We start from the raw sequence: 13,353 nt of genomic DNA on the forward strand, positions 1-13,353 counted from the left end.
TGCGTGTTCCCTGAGGAGCAGGATAGGAACGTGGACAGCTGTGTGTTCCCCGAGGAGCAGGATAGGAACGTGGACAGCTGCGTGTTCCCCGAGGTAGCAGGACGGGAACGCGGACAGCTGTGAGTTCCCCGAGGTAGCAGGATAGGAACGCGGACAGCTGTGAGTTCCCCGAGGTAGCAGGATAGGAACCTGGACAGCTGTGAGTTCCCTGAGGTAGCAGGATAGGAACGTGGACAGCTGCGTGTTCCCTGAGGTAGCAGGATAGGAACGTGGACAGCTGCGTGTTCTCCGAGGTAGCAGGATAGGAACGTGGACAGCTGCGTGTTCCCTGAGGTAGCAGGATAGGAACCTGGACAGCTGTGTGTTCCCCGAGGTCGCAGGATAGGAACGTGGACAGCTGCGTGTTCCCCGAGGTCGCAGGATAGGAACATGGACAGCTGTGTGTTCCCTGAGGAGCAGGATAGGAACGTGGACAGCTGCGTGTTCCCCGAGGAGCAGGATAGGAACGTGGACAGCTGCGTGTTCCCCGAGGTAGCAGGACGGGAACGCGGACAGCTGTGAGTTCCCCGAGGTCGCAGGATAGGAACCTGACAGCTGTGAGTTCCCTGAGGTAGCAGGATAGGAACCTGGACAGCTGCGTGTTCCCCGAGGTAGCAGGATAGGAACGTGGACAGCTGCGTGTTCCCCGAGGTAGCAGGATAGGAACGTGGACAGCTGCGTGTTCCCCAAGGAGCAGGATAGGAACGTGGACAGCTGCGTGTTCCCCGAGGTAGCAGGATAGGAACGTGGACAGCTGCGTGTTCCCCAAGGAGCAGGATAGGAACGTGGACAGCTGTGTGTTCCCCGAGGTCGCAGGATAGGAACGTGGACAGCTGCGTGTTCCCCGAGGTAGCAGGATAGGAACCTGGACAGTTGTGTGTTCCCCGAGGTAGCAGGATAGGAACGTGGACAGCTGCGTGTTCCCCGAGGTAGCAGGATAGGAACGTGGACAGCTGTGAGTTCCCCGAGGTTGCAGGACGGGAACGCGGACAGCTGTGTGTTCCCCGAGGTCGCAGGATAGGAACCTGGACAGCTGTGAGTTCCCCGAGGTAGCAGGATAGGAACCTGGACAGTTGTGTGTTCCCCGAGGTAGCAGGATAGGAACGTGGACAGCTGCGTGTTCCCCGAGGTAGCAGGATAGGAACGTGGACAGCTGCGTGTTCCCCAAGGAGCAGGATAGGAACGTGGACAGCTGCGTGTTCCCCGAGGTAGCAGGATAGGAACCTGGACAGCTGCGTGTTCCCCAAGGAGCAGGATAGGAACGTGGACAGCTGCGTGTTCCCCGAGGTAGCAGGATAGGAACCTGGACAGCTGTGTGTTCCCCGAGGTCGCAGGATAGGAACCTGGACAGCTGTGTGTTCCCCGAGGTCGCAGGATAGGAACCTGGACAGCTGCGTGTTCCCCGAGGTAGCAGGATAGGAACGTGGACAGCTGCGTGTTCCCCGAGGTAGCAGGATAGGAACGTGGACAGCTGCGTGTTCCCCGAGGTAGCAGGATAGGAACGTGGACAGCTGTGTGTTCCCCGAGGTAGCAGGATAGGAACCTGGACAGCTGCGTGTTCCCCGAGGTAGCAGGATAGGAACGTGGACAGCTGCGTGTTCCCCGAGGTAGCAGGATAGGAACCTGGACAGCTGCGTGTTCCCCGAGGTAGCAGGATAGGAACCTGGACAGCTGCGTGTTCCCCGAGGTAGCAGGATAGGAACCTGGACAGCTGTGTGTTCCCCGAGGTCGCAGGATAGGAACCTGGACAGCTGTGTGTTCCCCGAGGTAGCAGGATAGGAACGTGGACAGCTGCGTGTTCCCCGAGGTAGCAGGATAGGAACCTGGACAGCTGCGTGTTCCCCGAGGTAGCAGGATAGGAACCTGGACAGCTGCGTGTTCCCCGAGGTAGCAGGATAGGAACCTGGACAGCTGTGTGTTCCCCGAGGTAGCAGGATAGGAACGTGGACAGCTGCGTGTTCCCCGAGGTAGCAGGATAGGAACGTGGACAGCTGCGTGTTCCCCAAGGAGCAGGTAGGGAACGTGGACAGCTGTGTGTTCCCCGAGGTAGCAGGACAGGAACGTGGACAGCTGCGTGTTCCCCGAGGTGCAGGATAGGAACATGGACAGCTGCGTGTTCCCCGAGGTAGCAGGATAGGAACGTGGACAGCTGCGTGTTCCCCAAGGAGCAGGATAGGAACGTGGACAGCTGTGTGTTCCCCGAGGTAGCAGGATAGGAACCTGGACACCTATGTGTTCCCCAAGGTAGCAGGATAGGAACGTGGACAGCTGCGTGTTCCCTGAGGTAGCAGGATAGGAACTTGGACAGCTGTGAGTTCCCCGAGGTAGCAGGATGGGAACGTGGACAGCTGTGTGTTCCCCGAGGTCGCAGGATAGGAACGTGGACAGCTGTGTGTTCCCCGAGGTCGCAGGACGGGAACCTGGACAGCTGTGAGTTCCCCGAGGTCGCAGGATGGGAACGTGGACAGCTGTGAGTTCCCCGAGGTCGCAGGACAGGAACGCGGACAGCTGTGTGTTCCCCGAGGTTGCAGGATAGGAACGTGGACAGCTGTGTGTTCCCCGAGGTCGCAGGACGGGAACGTGGACAGCTGTGAGTTCCCTGAGGTAGCAGGATAGGAACGTGGACAGCTGTGAGTTCCCTGAGGTCGCAGGACAGGAACGCGGACAGCTGTGAGTTCCCCGAGATCGCAGGACGGGAACGTGGACAGCTGTGAGTTCCCTGAGGTCGCAGGATAGGAACGTGGACAGCTGTGTGTTCCCCGAGGTCGCAGGACGGGAACCTGGACAGCTGTGAGTTCCCTGAGGTCGCAGGACAGGAACCTCGACAGCTGTGAGTTCCCCGAGATCGCAGGACAGGAACGCGGACAGCTGTGAGTTCCCCGAGGTCGCAGGACGGGAACGCAGACAGCTGCGTGTTCCCTGAGGTTGCGGGAAGCCAGGGCTCCGTGAGGACTCCAAGCCTGCTGTACTTCCTCCACCTGGCTGTGCTATGTGACCTCTTCCCTTGAGTTTTCACACTTGGACGGCTGATTTGAAGTGGGTCAAATGTTTGAAAGGGCAACGTTTGAAGTCAAGGCAGGAGAGTCATGTTCAAGGGAAGGGTGTCCAGTCTTGGCCTCACTTGGTGTTGCATTATTCTTCTCCAGGACCCTAGATGCATGTGCATCTGGAGGTGGGCACCTTGAAGCCAGGATCTTAGTTGCAGTGGCCTGGGTTCTGTCTGGAGCCATCAGAAAGCGCAGATGGAGAAGTAGACAATCTACCTGAATGCACCCATCTCCTGACCCATAAGGACGGTCACAAACCCAGCCTGTTGCAAGACTTCCTCCGCTCTGATGGTCACGGAGGACTCAGGCAGAGGTGTCCTGAGTGCTGACCGGAGTTGAAGGGCGAGTGGAGGAGGGCGGGAAGTCTGTAACTCCAGCAACTTGGAGGCTGAAGCAGTAGGATTTTGAGTTCAAAGCCAACCTGAGTTACAGATTGAGTTCAGGCCTAGTCTTGGCAACTTAGTCAGAACTTATCACAAATGAAAAGTAAAAGAGGACCAGGGCCAGGTGTGGTGGCGCACGCCTTTTATCCCAGCTCTTGGGAGGCTGAGGTAGGAGTATCGCCATGAGTTCGAGGCCACCCTGGGACTACATAGTGAATTCCAGGTCAGTCTGGACTAGAGTGAAACCCTACCTCGAAAAACAAAAAACAAACAAACAAACAAACAAAAAAAGAGGCCTGGGATATAGCCCACAGGTAGAGCACTGGTTTAACATCCTCTAGTGAGGGTCTGGGGCTTGGCTCAGTAGTTTGAGTGCTTGATTAGCTTGTTTGAAGCCTGGATTCCACTGGCATCACTGCAAAAACAAACAAAAGACAATGATAAAAACAGAATAAATCAATGTGACTTAGTGGTTAAAGCACTTGCCTGCAAAGTCAGAGGATCCAGGTTCAATTCCCCAGGACCCACATTGCCCAGATGCACAAGGTAATGCACACATCTGGAGTTCGTTTGCAGCAGCTGGAGGCCCTGGTGCACCCATTCTCTCTCTCTCATTCTATCTGCCTCTTTCTCTCTCTCCCTCCGTCTCTCAAATAAATGAATACATAAATAAAATCTTTTTTAAAAATAAAATAAACCAATGCCTTATGAACTATCTTGTGTGTCTGGAAAAATGATCAACTTATATTTTCAGTTTTGTATGAATAAATTTATTAGGGATATAGCAAACAAAAGTAGAAGAAGAAAAATGATCAACATATATTTTCAGTTTTGTATGAATAAATTTATTAGGGATATAGCAAACAAAAGTAGAAGGATGGGCTAAAGAGATGGCTTAGTGGTTAAGCGCTTGCCTGTGAAGCCTAAGGACCCTGGTTCGAGGCTCGGTTCCCCAGGACCCACGTTAGCCAGATGCACAAGGGGGCACACGCATCTGGAGTTTGTTTGCAGTGGCTGAAGGTCCTGGCGTGCCCATTCTCTCTCTGTCTCTCTGCCTCTTTGTCTGTCACTCTCAAATAAATAAAAAGAAACAAAAATTTTTTTTTTGTTGTTGTTGTTCATTATTTATTTATTTATTTGAGAGCTATAGACACAGAGAGAAAGACACATTGAGGGAGAGAGAGAGAATGGGCGCGCCAGGGCTTCCAGCCACTGCAAACGAACTCCAGACGCGTGCGCCCCCTTGTGCATCTGGCTAACGTGGGACCTGGGGAACCGAGCCTTGAACCAGGGTCCTTAGGCTTCACAGGCAAGCGCTTAACCGCTAAGCCATCTCTCCAGCCCAACAAAAAATTTTTTTAAAAAGTAGAAGGAATGGTAAGGTGCAGATAAAGAAGAGAACATCAAGCTGGGCACTGAGCAACATCCGACAGAAAGTACTGGAGCAGTCATACGGAAAAGTGTAAGAACTGATGGCAAGCAGCAGATCCGTAACAGACATTAGATCAGGTGCTTACAACATCCAGCAGACACGACTGGGGAAGCCTGGAATAGCCGGAGTTCATGATGGATCAGCAGTGCCAGGCCGCGGCTTCTCCTCTGGTGAAGCAGTTCTCACAACAGGCATTTTTACACCACGGGACAAAGGGCTCAAGTCTTTGTCCTTTATTTAAGTCTTAATGTTTAGGGGCTGGGAAGATGGCTCAGCAGTTAAAGGTGCTTGCTGTACAAGCCTATTGATCCAGTTTAATCTCCAGCATCCATGTAAACCTGGATGCAAGGTGATGCATGCGTCTGTAATCCCGTCATGTCTAGGGCAGTGGGAGGTAGAGCCAGGAGAGTCCCAGACTCACAGGGCAGGTAGACTAGCTTTCCCATTGCCCCCCCCAAAAAAAACACAAAAATTAGAAAAGAAAAGGAAAACAGGGGCTAGGGATATGGCTCAGTAGTGAAAAGCACTTGCCTGTAGTGCCTGCTGGCCCAGGTTCAATCTCCCAGCTACCCGAATGCGCGCGTACAGTACATAAATAAAAATTTAAAAATAAGAAAGACAGCTGGGCGTAGTGGCACATGCCTTTAATCCCAGCACTTGGGAGGCAGAGATAGGAGGACTGACGTGAGTTTGAGGCCACCCTGAGACTACATAGTGAATTCCAGGTCAGCCTGGGCTAGTGTGGGACCCTATTTCAAAGGAAAAGAGAGAGAGAGAGAGAGAGAGAGAGAGAGAGAGAGAGAGAGATACCTTGTCTCAAACAAGGTGAGAGGAGAGGATCAATACCCCGAGGTTATCTTTGACCTCCACACTTGCATCATGCATGCACATGTGATCTCACACATATATATACATACATACACTTACAAGTTACAAAGATTTAGTGTGGGGTGCCAGATAACCTGGGAAATGGTTTTCCTCCTAGATTCTCAAGGGCATTTTGTTTTCAGTTCTTGTAAACATGCAGGGGAGGAGGGGGCTTACCACTTTCCCAGAGCCATCAAGCTTCAACAGCACATAACAGTTTACCAATATAACTTATTTATCGGGAGCTAGGGAAATGGCTCAGCGGTTAAAGGCAATTGCTTGCAAAGCCCGCTTGCCCAGGTTCAACTCCCCAGCACCCACACACAACTAGACACACACAAAAATGGCACAACCATATAGCATATGGTGGCAAGAGACCCTGATGCACCCCCCTCACACATACACATAAAAATATGTTTAGGTGCTGGAGAGATGGCTCAGCAGTTAAAGGTACTTGCTTGCAGTGCCTGTTGGTCTGGGTTTAATTTCCCAGTACCCATTTAAGCTAGAAGCTTGAAGTGGTGTGTGTGTCTGGAGCTCATTTTCCGTGGTAGAAGGTCTTGGTATGCCCATACTCTTTTTTCCATCTCTTTGTCTTGCTGTTATTTTATTTTATTTATTTGAGAGAGAGAGAGTGAGGAAGTGAGAAAGAGGCTGGGGGGGGGGGAGAGAGAGAGAGGGAGGGAGGAAGAAATTGGACGCATCAGGGCCTCTAGCCACTGCAATGAATTCCAGACACATGCGCCACTTTGTGCATCTGGCTTACATGGGTACTGGTGAATCGAACCTGGGTCCTTAGGCTTTGCAGGCAAGTGCCTTAACTGCTAAGTCATCTCTCCAGCCTTTTCTGTCCCTCTTAAATAAATGAATATAATTATAAAACATTTCTTTTAGAATGTGTTATTTCTGGAATTTTCCATTTAATATCTTCTGACTGCCATTGACCAAGAATGACTGACACTGGGAAGTGATGCTGTGGCCTGGGGGAGGAGGGAGAGGAGGGATGAACTCCAGTGGAGGCGTGCACGGCTCCTCCTGTAGCCTGTCTCTTCCTGCAGGGTTGGTCTCAGGGTAGACAGCTTCTGCAGCCAGGGAGCCGCTACTGTAGACTGAACAGGACAGATCTGCATGCTTGAGCAGAAACTATCCCCCTTGGCTTCCCTTCACGTCCTTTCCCTTCTCTTCTCATTTCTCTTCTTCTTTCTTCTTTCTTCTTTCTTCTTTCTTCTTTCTTCTTTCTTCTTTCTTCTTTCTTCTTTCTTCTTTCTTCTTTCTTCTTTCTTCTTTCTTCTTTCTTCTTTCTTCTTTCTTCTTTCTCCTTTCTCCTTTCTCCCCTCCCCTCCCCTCCCCTCCCCTCCCCTCCCCTCCCCTCCCCTCCCCTCCCCTCCCCTCCCCTCCCCTCCCCTCCTCTCATGTCTTGGGCTTCTTGTTTTTTCTGGGGACTTAGGGCGGAGGCTCTGGGCATGCGAGGCAGGCAGAGCTGCCAGTTCAAAGGACCCGGTGCGGGAGTGGGATCAAGGGGAGCGCCGAGTGGCTCTGTGGCTGGAGGACAGAGAGCACTGCTGGTAGGTCTCCCTGCTGGCTCCCCGTCAACAGGACCCAGGGAGAGCAGAACCGTTCCTGGACCGTAGATGGCCAGTGCTGGTCTCAACCTGAGGCCTTGAGGTCTGGCACCCAGAATAGGCCCTGAAATAAACTTTGCTCAATATATCAATGAGAAGAGAATCAGGAGTGAGGGCACTGAGGTCAGCAGAGCTGTCCAGCAGGGAGCAGGGGGATGTAGAGATGCCCGGGACCTGGTGGGTAATGGCCCGATGTCTGGAGGGAAGGTAGAGACATGAGCTGACTATAAAGCTATCTCTAATAAGAAGATCTTCATGATGAGCGGTTGGCAGGCAAGACGATCCCCTAGGAGTGATGGTGACTGGAAAATGTAGGATGAATTGTGAGTCCCTTGCCTTGTCCTGTGTGGGGATGCCTCCTCCAGCCACAAGGACTCTCAGGCTAGGCTCTGCTCTGTCAGTCTACCCCACTCCTCTCTCTCATGTGTGTGCCTTCCCCTTCTCTTCCTCCTCCTCTTGTAGTAGGGCTAGAGCTAAGGGCCTGGAAAATACTAGGCAAGTGCTCTACCACAGAGCCACACCCCCAGCTACTCACTGGTTTCTAGACAAGCACTCATCATTGAACCACACCCCCCTAGCTCTTTATTGGGGAGTTCTAGCAAGCTCTCTACCCACTGAGCCATGCCCCCACCCGCCTCACTGGAGTATTCAGGGAAAGGGCTGTACCACTAAGCCACACCCAAGCCCCTCGCTGGGGATTCTAGGCAGCAGCTCTGCCACTGAGCCATGCCCCCAGCCCCTCACTGGGGGATTCTAGGCAGGAGCTCTACCACTGAGCCACGCCCCCAGCCCCTCACTGGGGGATTCTAGGCAGGAGCTCTACCACTGAGCCACATCCCCAGTCCTTCACTGGGGGATTCTAGGCAGGTGCTCTACCACTGAGCCACACCCCCAGCCCCTCACTGGGGGATTCTAGGCAGGTGCTCTACCACTGAGCCATACCTCAGCCCCACACTGGGGGATTCTAGACAGGAGCTCTACCACTGAGCCACACCCCAGCCCCTCACTGGGGGATTCTAGGCAGGAGCTCTACCACTGAGCCACACCTCCAGTGCCTGAGTGGAGGATTCTAGGCAGCTATTCTACCACTGAGCCACGCCCCCAGCCCCTCATTCCAGGCAGTGTTCTCACTGAGCCACACCCCCAGCCTCTTATTAGGGAATTTTAGGTCTGGGCTTTACTGCTGAGCTCCATCCCCAGCTTCCTTTTGACTTGAGACAAAGTCTTACTAAGTTGTGCAAAATAGCTTTGAATTAACTCTATAGCCCAGATAGAACTTTGGTTTTTTTTGTTTTATTTATTTATATTTGTTTTAAAAAATATTTATTTATCTATGAGCGGGGTCACATAGAGAAAATGGGCTTTCTTGGGTCTCCAGCCACTACCAACAAACTCCAGATGCATGTGCCACTTTATGCATCTGGCTTGTGTTGGTCCTGGAGATTGAACCTGGGTCCTTAGACTTCCCAGGCAAGTGTCTTAATCACTAAGCCATCACTGCAGCCACAGACTGAATTTTTGATTTTTCTGCTTCAGCCTCCTGAGTAGCTGGGATTACAGGCCTGTGCTGCCTGACACAGATGGCAGCTGATTTGTTTGTCCTTTTCCTTCCCTTTCAGGAAGAAAACAGGCAGATTCTGGCATGGCAGAAGTCGAACTCACAGTCGGATTCCCATGATGAGGAGGTGTCACCGACGCCACCAAACCCTGTGGTGAAGGTGCGGTGCCGGCGTGGGGGTGTCAGTGCTGAGGTCTACACAGAAGAGGATGCTGTCTCCTACGTGAGGAAGGTGAGGGACCCTTGGCTTCTGCACAAGGCCCAGCATGTGGCCAAACATACTCAGGCTGTCCCTACCACTCCTGAAGATCTTGGTTTCCTTTCCCACCAGAGCTTGGAGCCACATGGGATGGGAGCTATGGTTATGGGTGGGATTTGGGTCTCCATCATCTTTCTCAGACCACCAGGACCCAAGCATATGCTTAGCAAACAAATTCTACTAGAACTATGGTCACAGATTGCACCAAACACAGTTGTAGTGGGTGACTTTAACACCCCACTCTCATCAATTGACAGGTTATCCCAGCAAAAAATAAGCAGAGATGCATCTGGATTAAATGAGATCATAGAACGAATGGACCTAACAGGTATATACAGGGCATTTCATCCAAATGCTGTAGAATACACATTCTGTTCAGCAGCACATGGAACATTCTCTAAAACAGACCATATATTAGGACACAAAACAAATCTTAACAAGTACAGGAAAACTGAAATAATTCCTTACACTCTATCTGATCACAATGGGATCAAACTTACAAATCAATAGTAAGAAAAGCTATAGAGCATACACAGAATCATGGAAACTAAACAATACACTACTAAATAATGGGTCAATGAAGAAATCAAGAAGGAAATCACAAAATTCATAGGGTCAAATGATAGTGAGAATACAACATACCAAAAACTTTGGGATACAATGAAAGCAGTCCTAAGAGGGAAACTTATAGCTTTAAGTGCCTATACTAAGAAATTAGAAATTAGAAAGGTTGCAAGTAAACAACTTAATGGTTCACCTTAAAGCCTTGGAAAAAGAAGAACAAGGCAAACCCAAACTCAGTAGACAGGAAGAAATAATAAAGATTAGGGCAGAAATTAATGAAATAGAAACAAACAAACAAACAAAAAACAATCCAAAGAATCAATGAAACAAAGAGTTCATTCTTTGGAAAGATAAACGAGATTGATAAACTTTTAGCACATCTAACCAAAAGAAAGAGAAGAGACACAAATTAATAAAATTAGAGATGAAAAAGTCACTATCACAATAGATACCAGAGAAATTAAAAAAATCATAGGAACTTACTGTAAGAACATATACTCCACTAAATTTGAAAATCTGAAAGAAATGAATGATTTCCTTGATTTATATGACCTACCTAATTTAAATCAAGATGAGATTAACCACTTAAACAGACCTATAACAAGTATATGGAGATTCAAGTGGTTATCAAAAATCTCCCAACTAAAAAAAGTCCAGGCCCAGATGGATTCACTGGTGAATTTTACCAGACCTTCCTGGAAGAACTAACACTAATACTTAAACTTTTCCATAAAATAGAAAAAGAAGGAATCCTGCCAAACTCCTTCTATGAAGCCAGCATCACCCTGATACCAAAACCAGGCAAAGATAGAACAAAAAAGAAAATTACAGACCAATCTCCCTCATGAACATAGATGCAAAATTTCTCAACAAAATATTGGCAAACAGAATACAAGAATATATCAGAAAGATCATTCATCCCAACCAAATAGGCTTTATCCCAGAGATGCAGGGATGGTTCAACATACACAAATCAATAAATGCAATATATTATATAAATGGACTGAAGGACAAAAATCACATGATCATGTCATTAGATGCAGAAAAAGCATTTGCCAAGATCCAACATCCCTTCATGATAAAAGTCCTACAGAGACTGGGAATAGAAGGAACATATCTCAACATAACAAAGGCTTTTTATGACAAGCCTATAGCCAACATAATACTAAATGGTGGAAAACGTGAGGCTTTTCCACTAAAATCAGAAAGAAGACAAGGGTGTCCACTGTCCCCACTATTATTTAGTATAGTACTGGAAGTCTTAGCCATAGCAATAAAGCAAGAGACACATAAAAAGGATACAAATTGGAAAGGAAGAGATCAAGTTGTCATTATTTGCAGATGACATGATTCTATATATAAAAGACCCTAAAGACTCTATCAGCAAACTGTTAGAGCTGATAAACACCTATAGCCATGTAGCAGGATAAAAAATAACCACAAAGAAATCAATAGCCTTCCTGTATGCTAACAACAAGCACACAGAGGATGAAATCAGAGAATCACTCCCATTCACAACTGTATCAAAATAAATAAATAAATAAATAAATAAATAAAGTACCTTGGAATAAACCTAACTAAGGAAAGGAAGGATCTCTACAGTGTAAACTTTAAAACACTCAAGCAAGAAATTGCAGAAGACACTAGAAAATGGAAAGACATCCCTTGTTCTTGGATCAGAAGAATCAATATCGTGAAAATGGCAACCTTTCCAAAAGCAATCTACACATTTAATGCAATCCCCATCAAAATTCCAATGGCGTTCTTCATGGAAATAGAAAAAACAACCCAAAAATTCATTTGGAAGCACAAAAAACCCTCAAATATCTAAAACAATTTTGGGCAACAAAAATAAGGCTGGTGGTATCACCATATCTGATTTTAACCTATATTACAGAGCCATAGTAACAAAAACAGCATGGTACTGGCACAAAAGCAGGTATGTAGATTAATGGAACAGAATAGAGGACCCAGATGTAAGTCTGGGTAGGTAAAGCTACCTGATCTTTGACAAAAATGCTAAAAATACTCATTGGAGAAAAGACAGCCTCTTCAGCAAATGGTCCTGGGAAAACTGGATATGTACCTGTAGAAGGATGAAAATAGATCCTTCTCTCTCTCCATGCACAAGAATTAAGTCCAAATGGATCAAAGGCCTTAATATACGATCTGGAACTCTGAAACTGCTAGAGGAAAAAGTAGGGGAAATCCTTCAACATATTGGTCTTGGCAAAGACTTTCTGAATATAACCCCAATTGCTCAGGCAATAAAGCCACAGATTATTCACTGGGACCTAATGAAATTACAAGCCTTTTTTTTTTTAATGGCAAAAGACACTGTGAATAAAGCAAAGAGGCAACTTACCGAATGGGAGAAAATCTTTGCCAGCTATATATCTGATAAAGGCTTTAATATCTAGAATATACAAAGAACTCATAAAATTAAATAATAAGAAATCAAACAACCCAATTAAAAATGGGCTATGGGACTAAATAGAGAGTTCTTAGTAGAAGAAATACAGATGGCATATAAGCATCTAAAAAAAAAAAGTTCTATATCCCTAGTCATCAGGGAAATGCAGATTAAAACTACATTGAGATTCTATCTCACTCCTGTCAGATTGGCTACCATCATGAAAACAAATGACCATAAATGTTGGTGAGGATATGGAAAAAGGAACCCTTCTACACTGTTGGTGGGTGTGCAATCTGGTCCAGCTATTGTGTAAATCAGTGTGGAGGTTCCTAAGACATCTAGAAATAGATCTACCATATGACCCAGCTATGGCACTCCTAGGCATATATCCTAAGGACGCATCTCACTACCTTACAGATCCTTGCTTAACCATGTTTAATACTGCTCTATTCACAATAGTTAGGAAATGGAACCAGCCTAGATGTCCCTCAACTGATGAGTGGATAATGAAGATATGGCACATTTATACAATGTAGTTCTACTCAGTGGTAAGGAAAAATGAAGTTATGAAATTTTCAGGAAAATGGATGGATCTGGAAAGGATTATATTAAGTGAGGTAACCCAGGCCCAGAAAACCACAATGGTTGGACCAGTTTACATTCCCACCAACAGTGTAGAAGGGTTCCCTCTTTTTCTGCATCCTCACCAGCAATAATTGTCATTTGTTTTCTTGATGATAGCCATTCTGACAAGAGCTAGATGGAATCTCAGAGTAGTTTTAATTTGAATTTCTCTGATGGGTAAGGATGTAGAACATTTCAGTAGATGTTTATATGCCATCTGTATTTCTTCTTTTGAGAACTCTCTATTTATTTCCATAGGCTCCCCCCTTTTTTTGTTTTGTTTTTTGAGGTAGTGTCTCACTCTAGCTCAGCCTGATCTGGAATTCACTATGTCGTCTTAGGGTGGCCTCAAATTGGTGGCGATCCTCCTGCCTCTGCCTTCCGAGTGCTGGGATTAAAGGTGTGCGCCACCACACCTGGCTCCATAGCCCTTTTTTTTTTTTTTTTTAAGCACCGCTTTCTTATGGCTTTAGTTCCTTTCTTTCTTTCTTTTTTATTAAAAACTTCCATGATTGTAAACAATATCCCATGGTAATGCCCTC

General features: G+C 47.6%; 1 protein-coding gene across 4 annotated transcripts in view; it reads left to right on the forward strand.

Moving 5' to 3' along the window:
* The window catches only part of Prkar1b (protein kinase cAMP-dependent type I regulatory subunit beta), a 188,818-nt gene that overhangs the window by 33,385 nt on the left and 142,080 nt on the right, over positions 1-13,353 (forward strand). For all 4 annotated transcript variants that reach the window (XM_045144391.1, XM_045144392.1, XM_045144389.1 and 1 more), the window contains exon 3: positions 9,010-9,180. In XM_045144391.1, coding sequence (XP_045000326.1) covers positions 9,010-9,180 — 171 coding nt within the window. The remainder of the gene's footprint in view (positions 1-9,009; positions 9,181-13,353) is intronic.

This window comes from Jaculus jaculus, chromosome 2 (genome assembly GCF_020740685.1).
Source record: "Jaculus jaculus isolate mJacJac1 chromosome 2, mJacJac1.mat.Y.cur, whole genome shotgun sequence".
Taxonomy (NCBI): Eukaryota; Metazoa; Chordata; class Mammalia; order Rodentia; family Dipodidae; genus Jaculus; species Jaculus jaculus.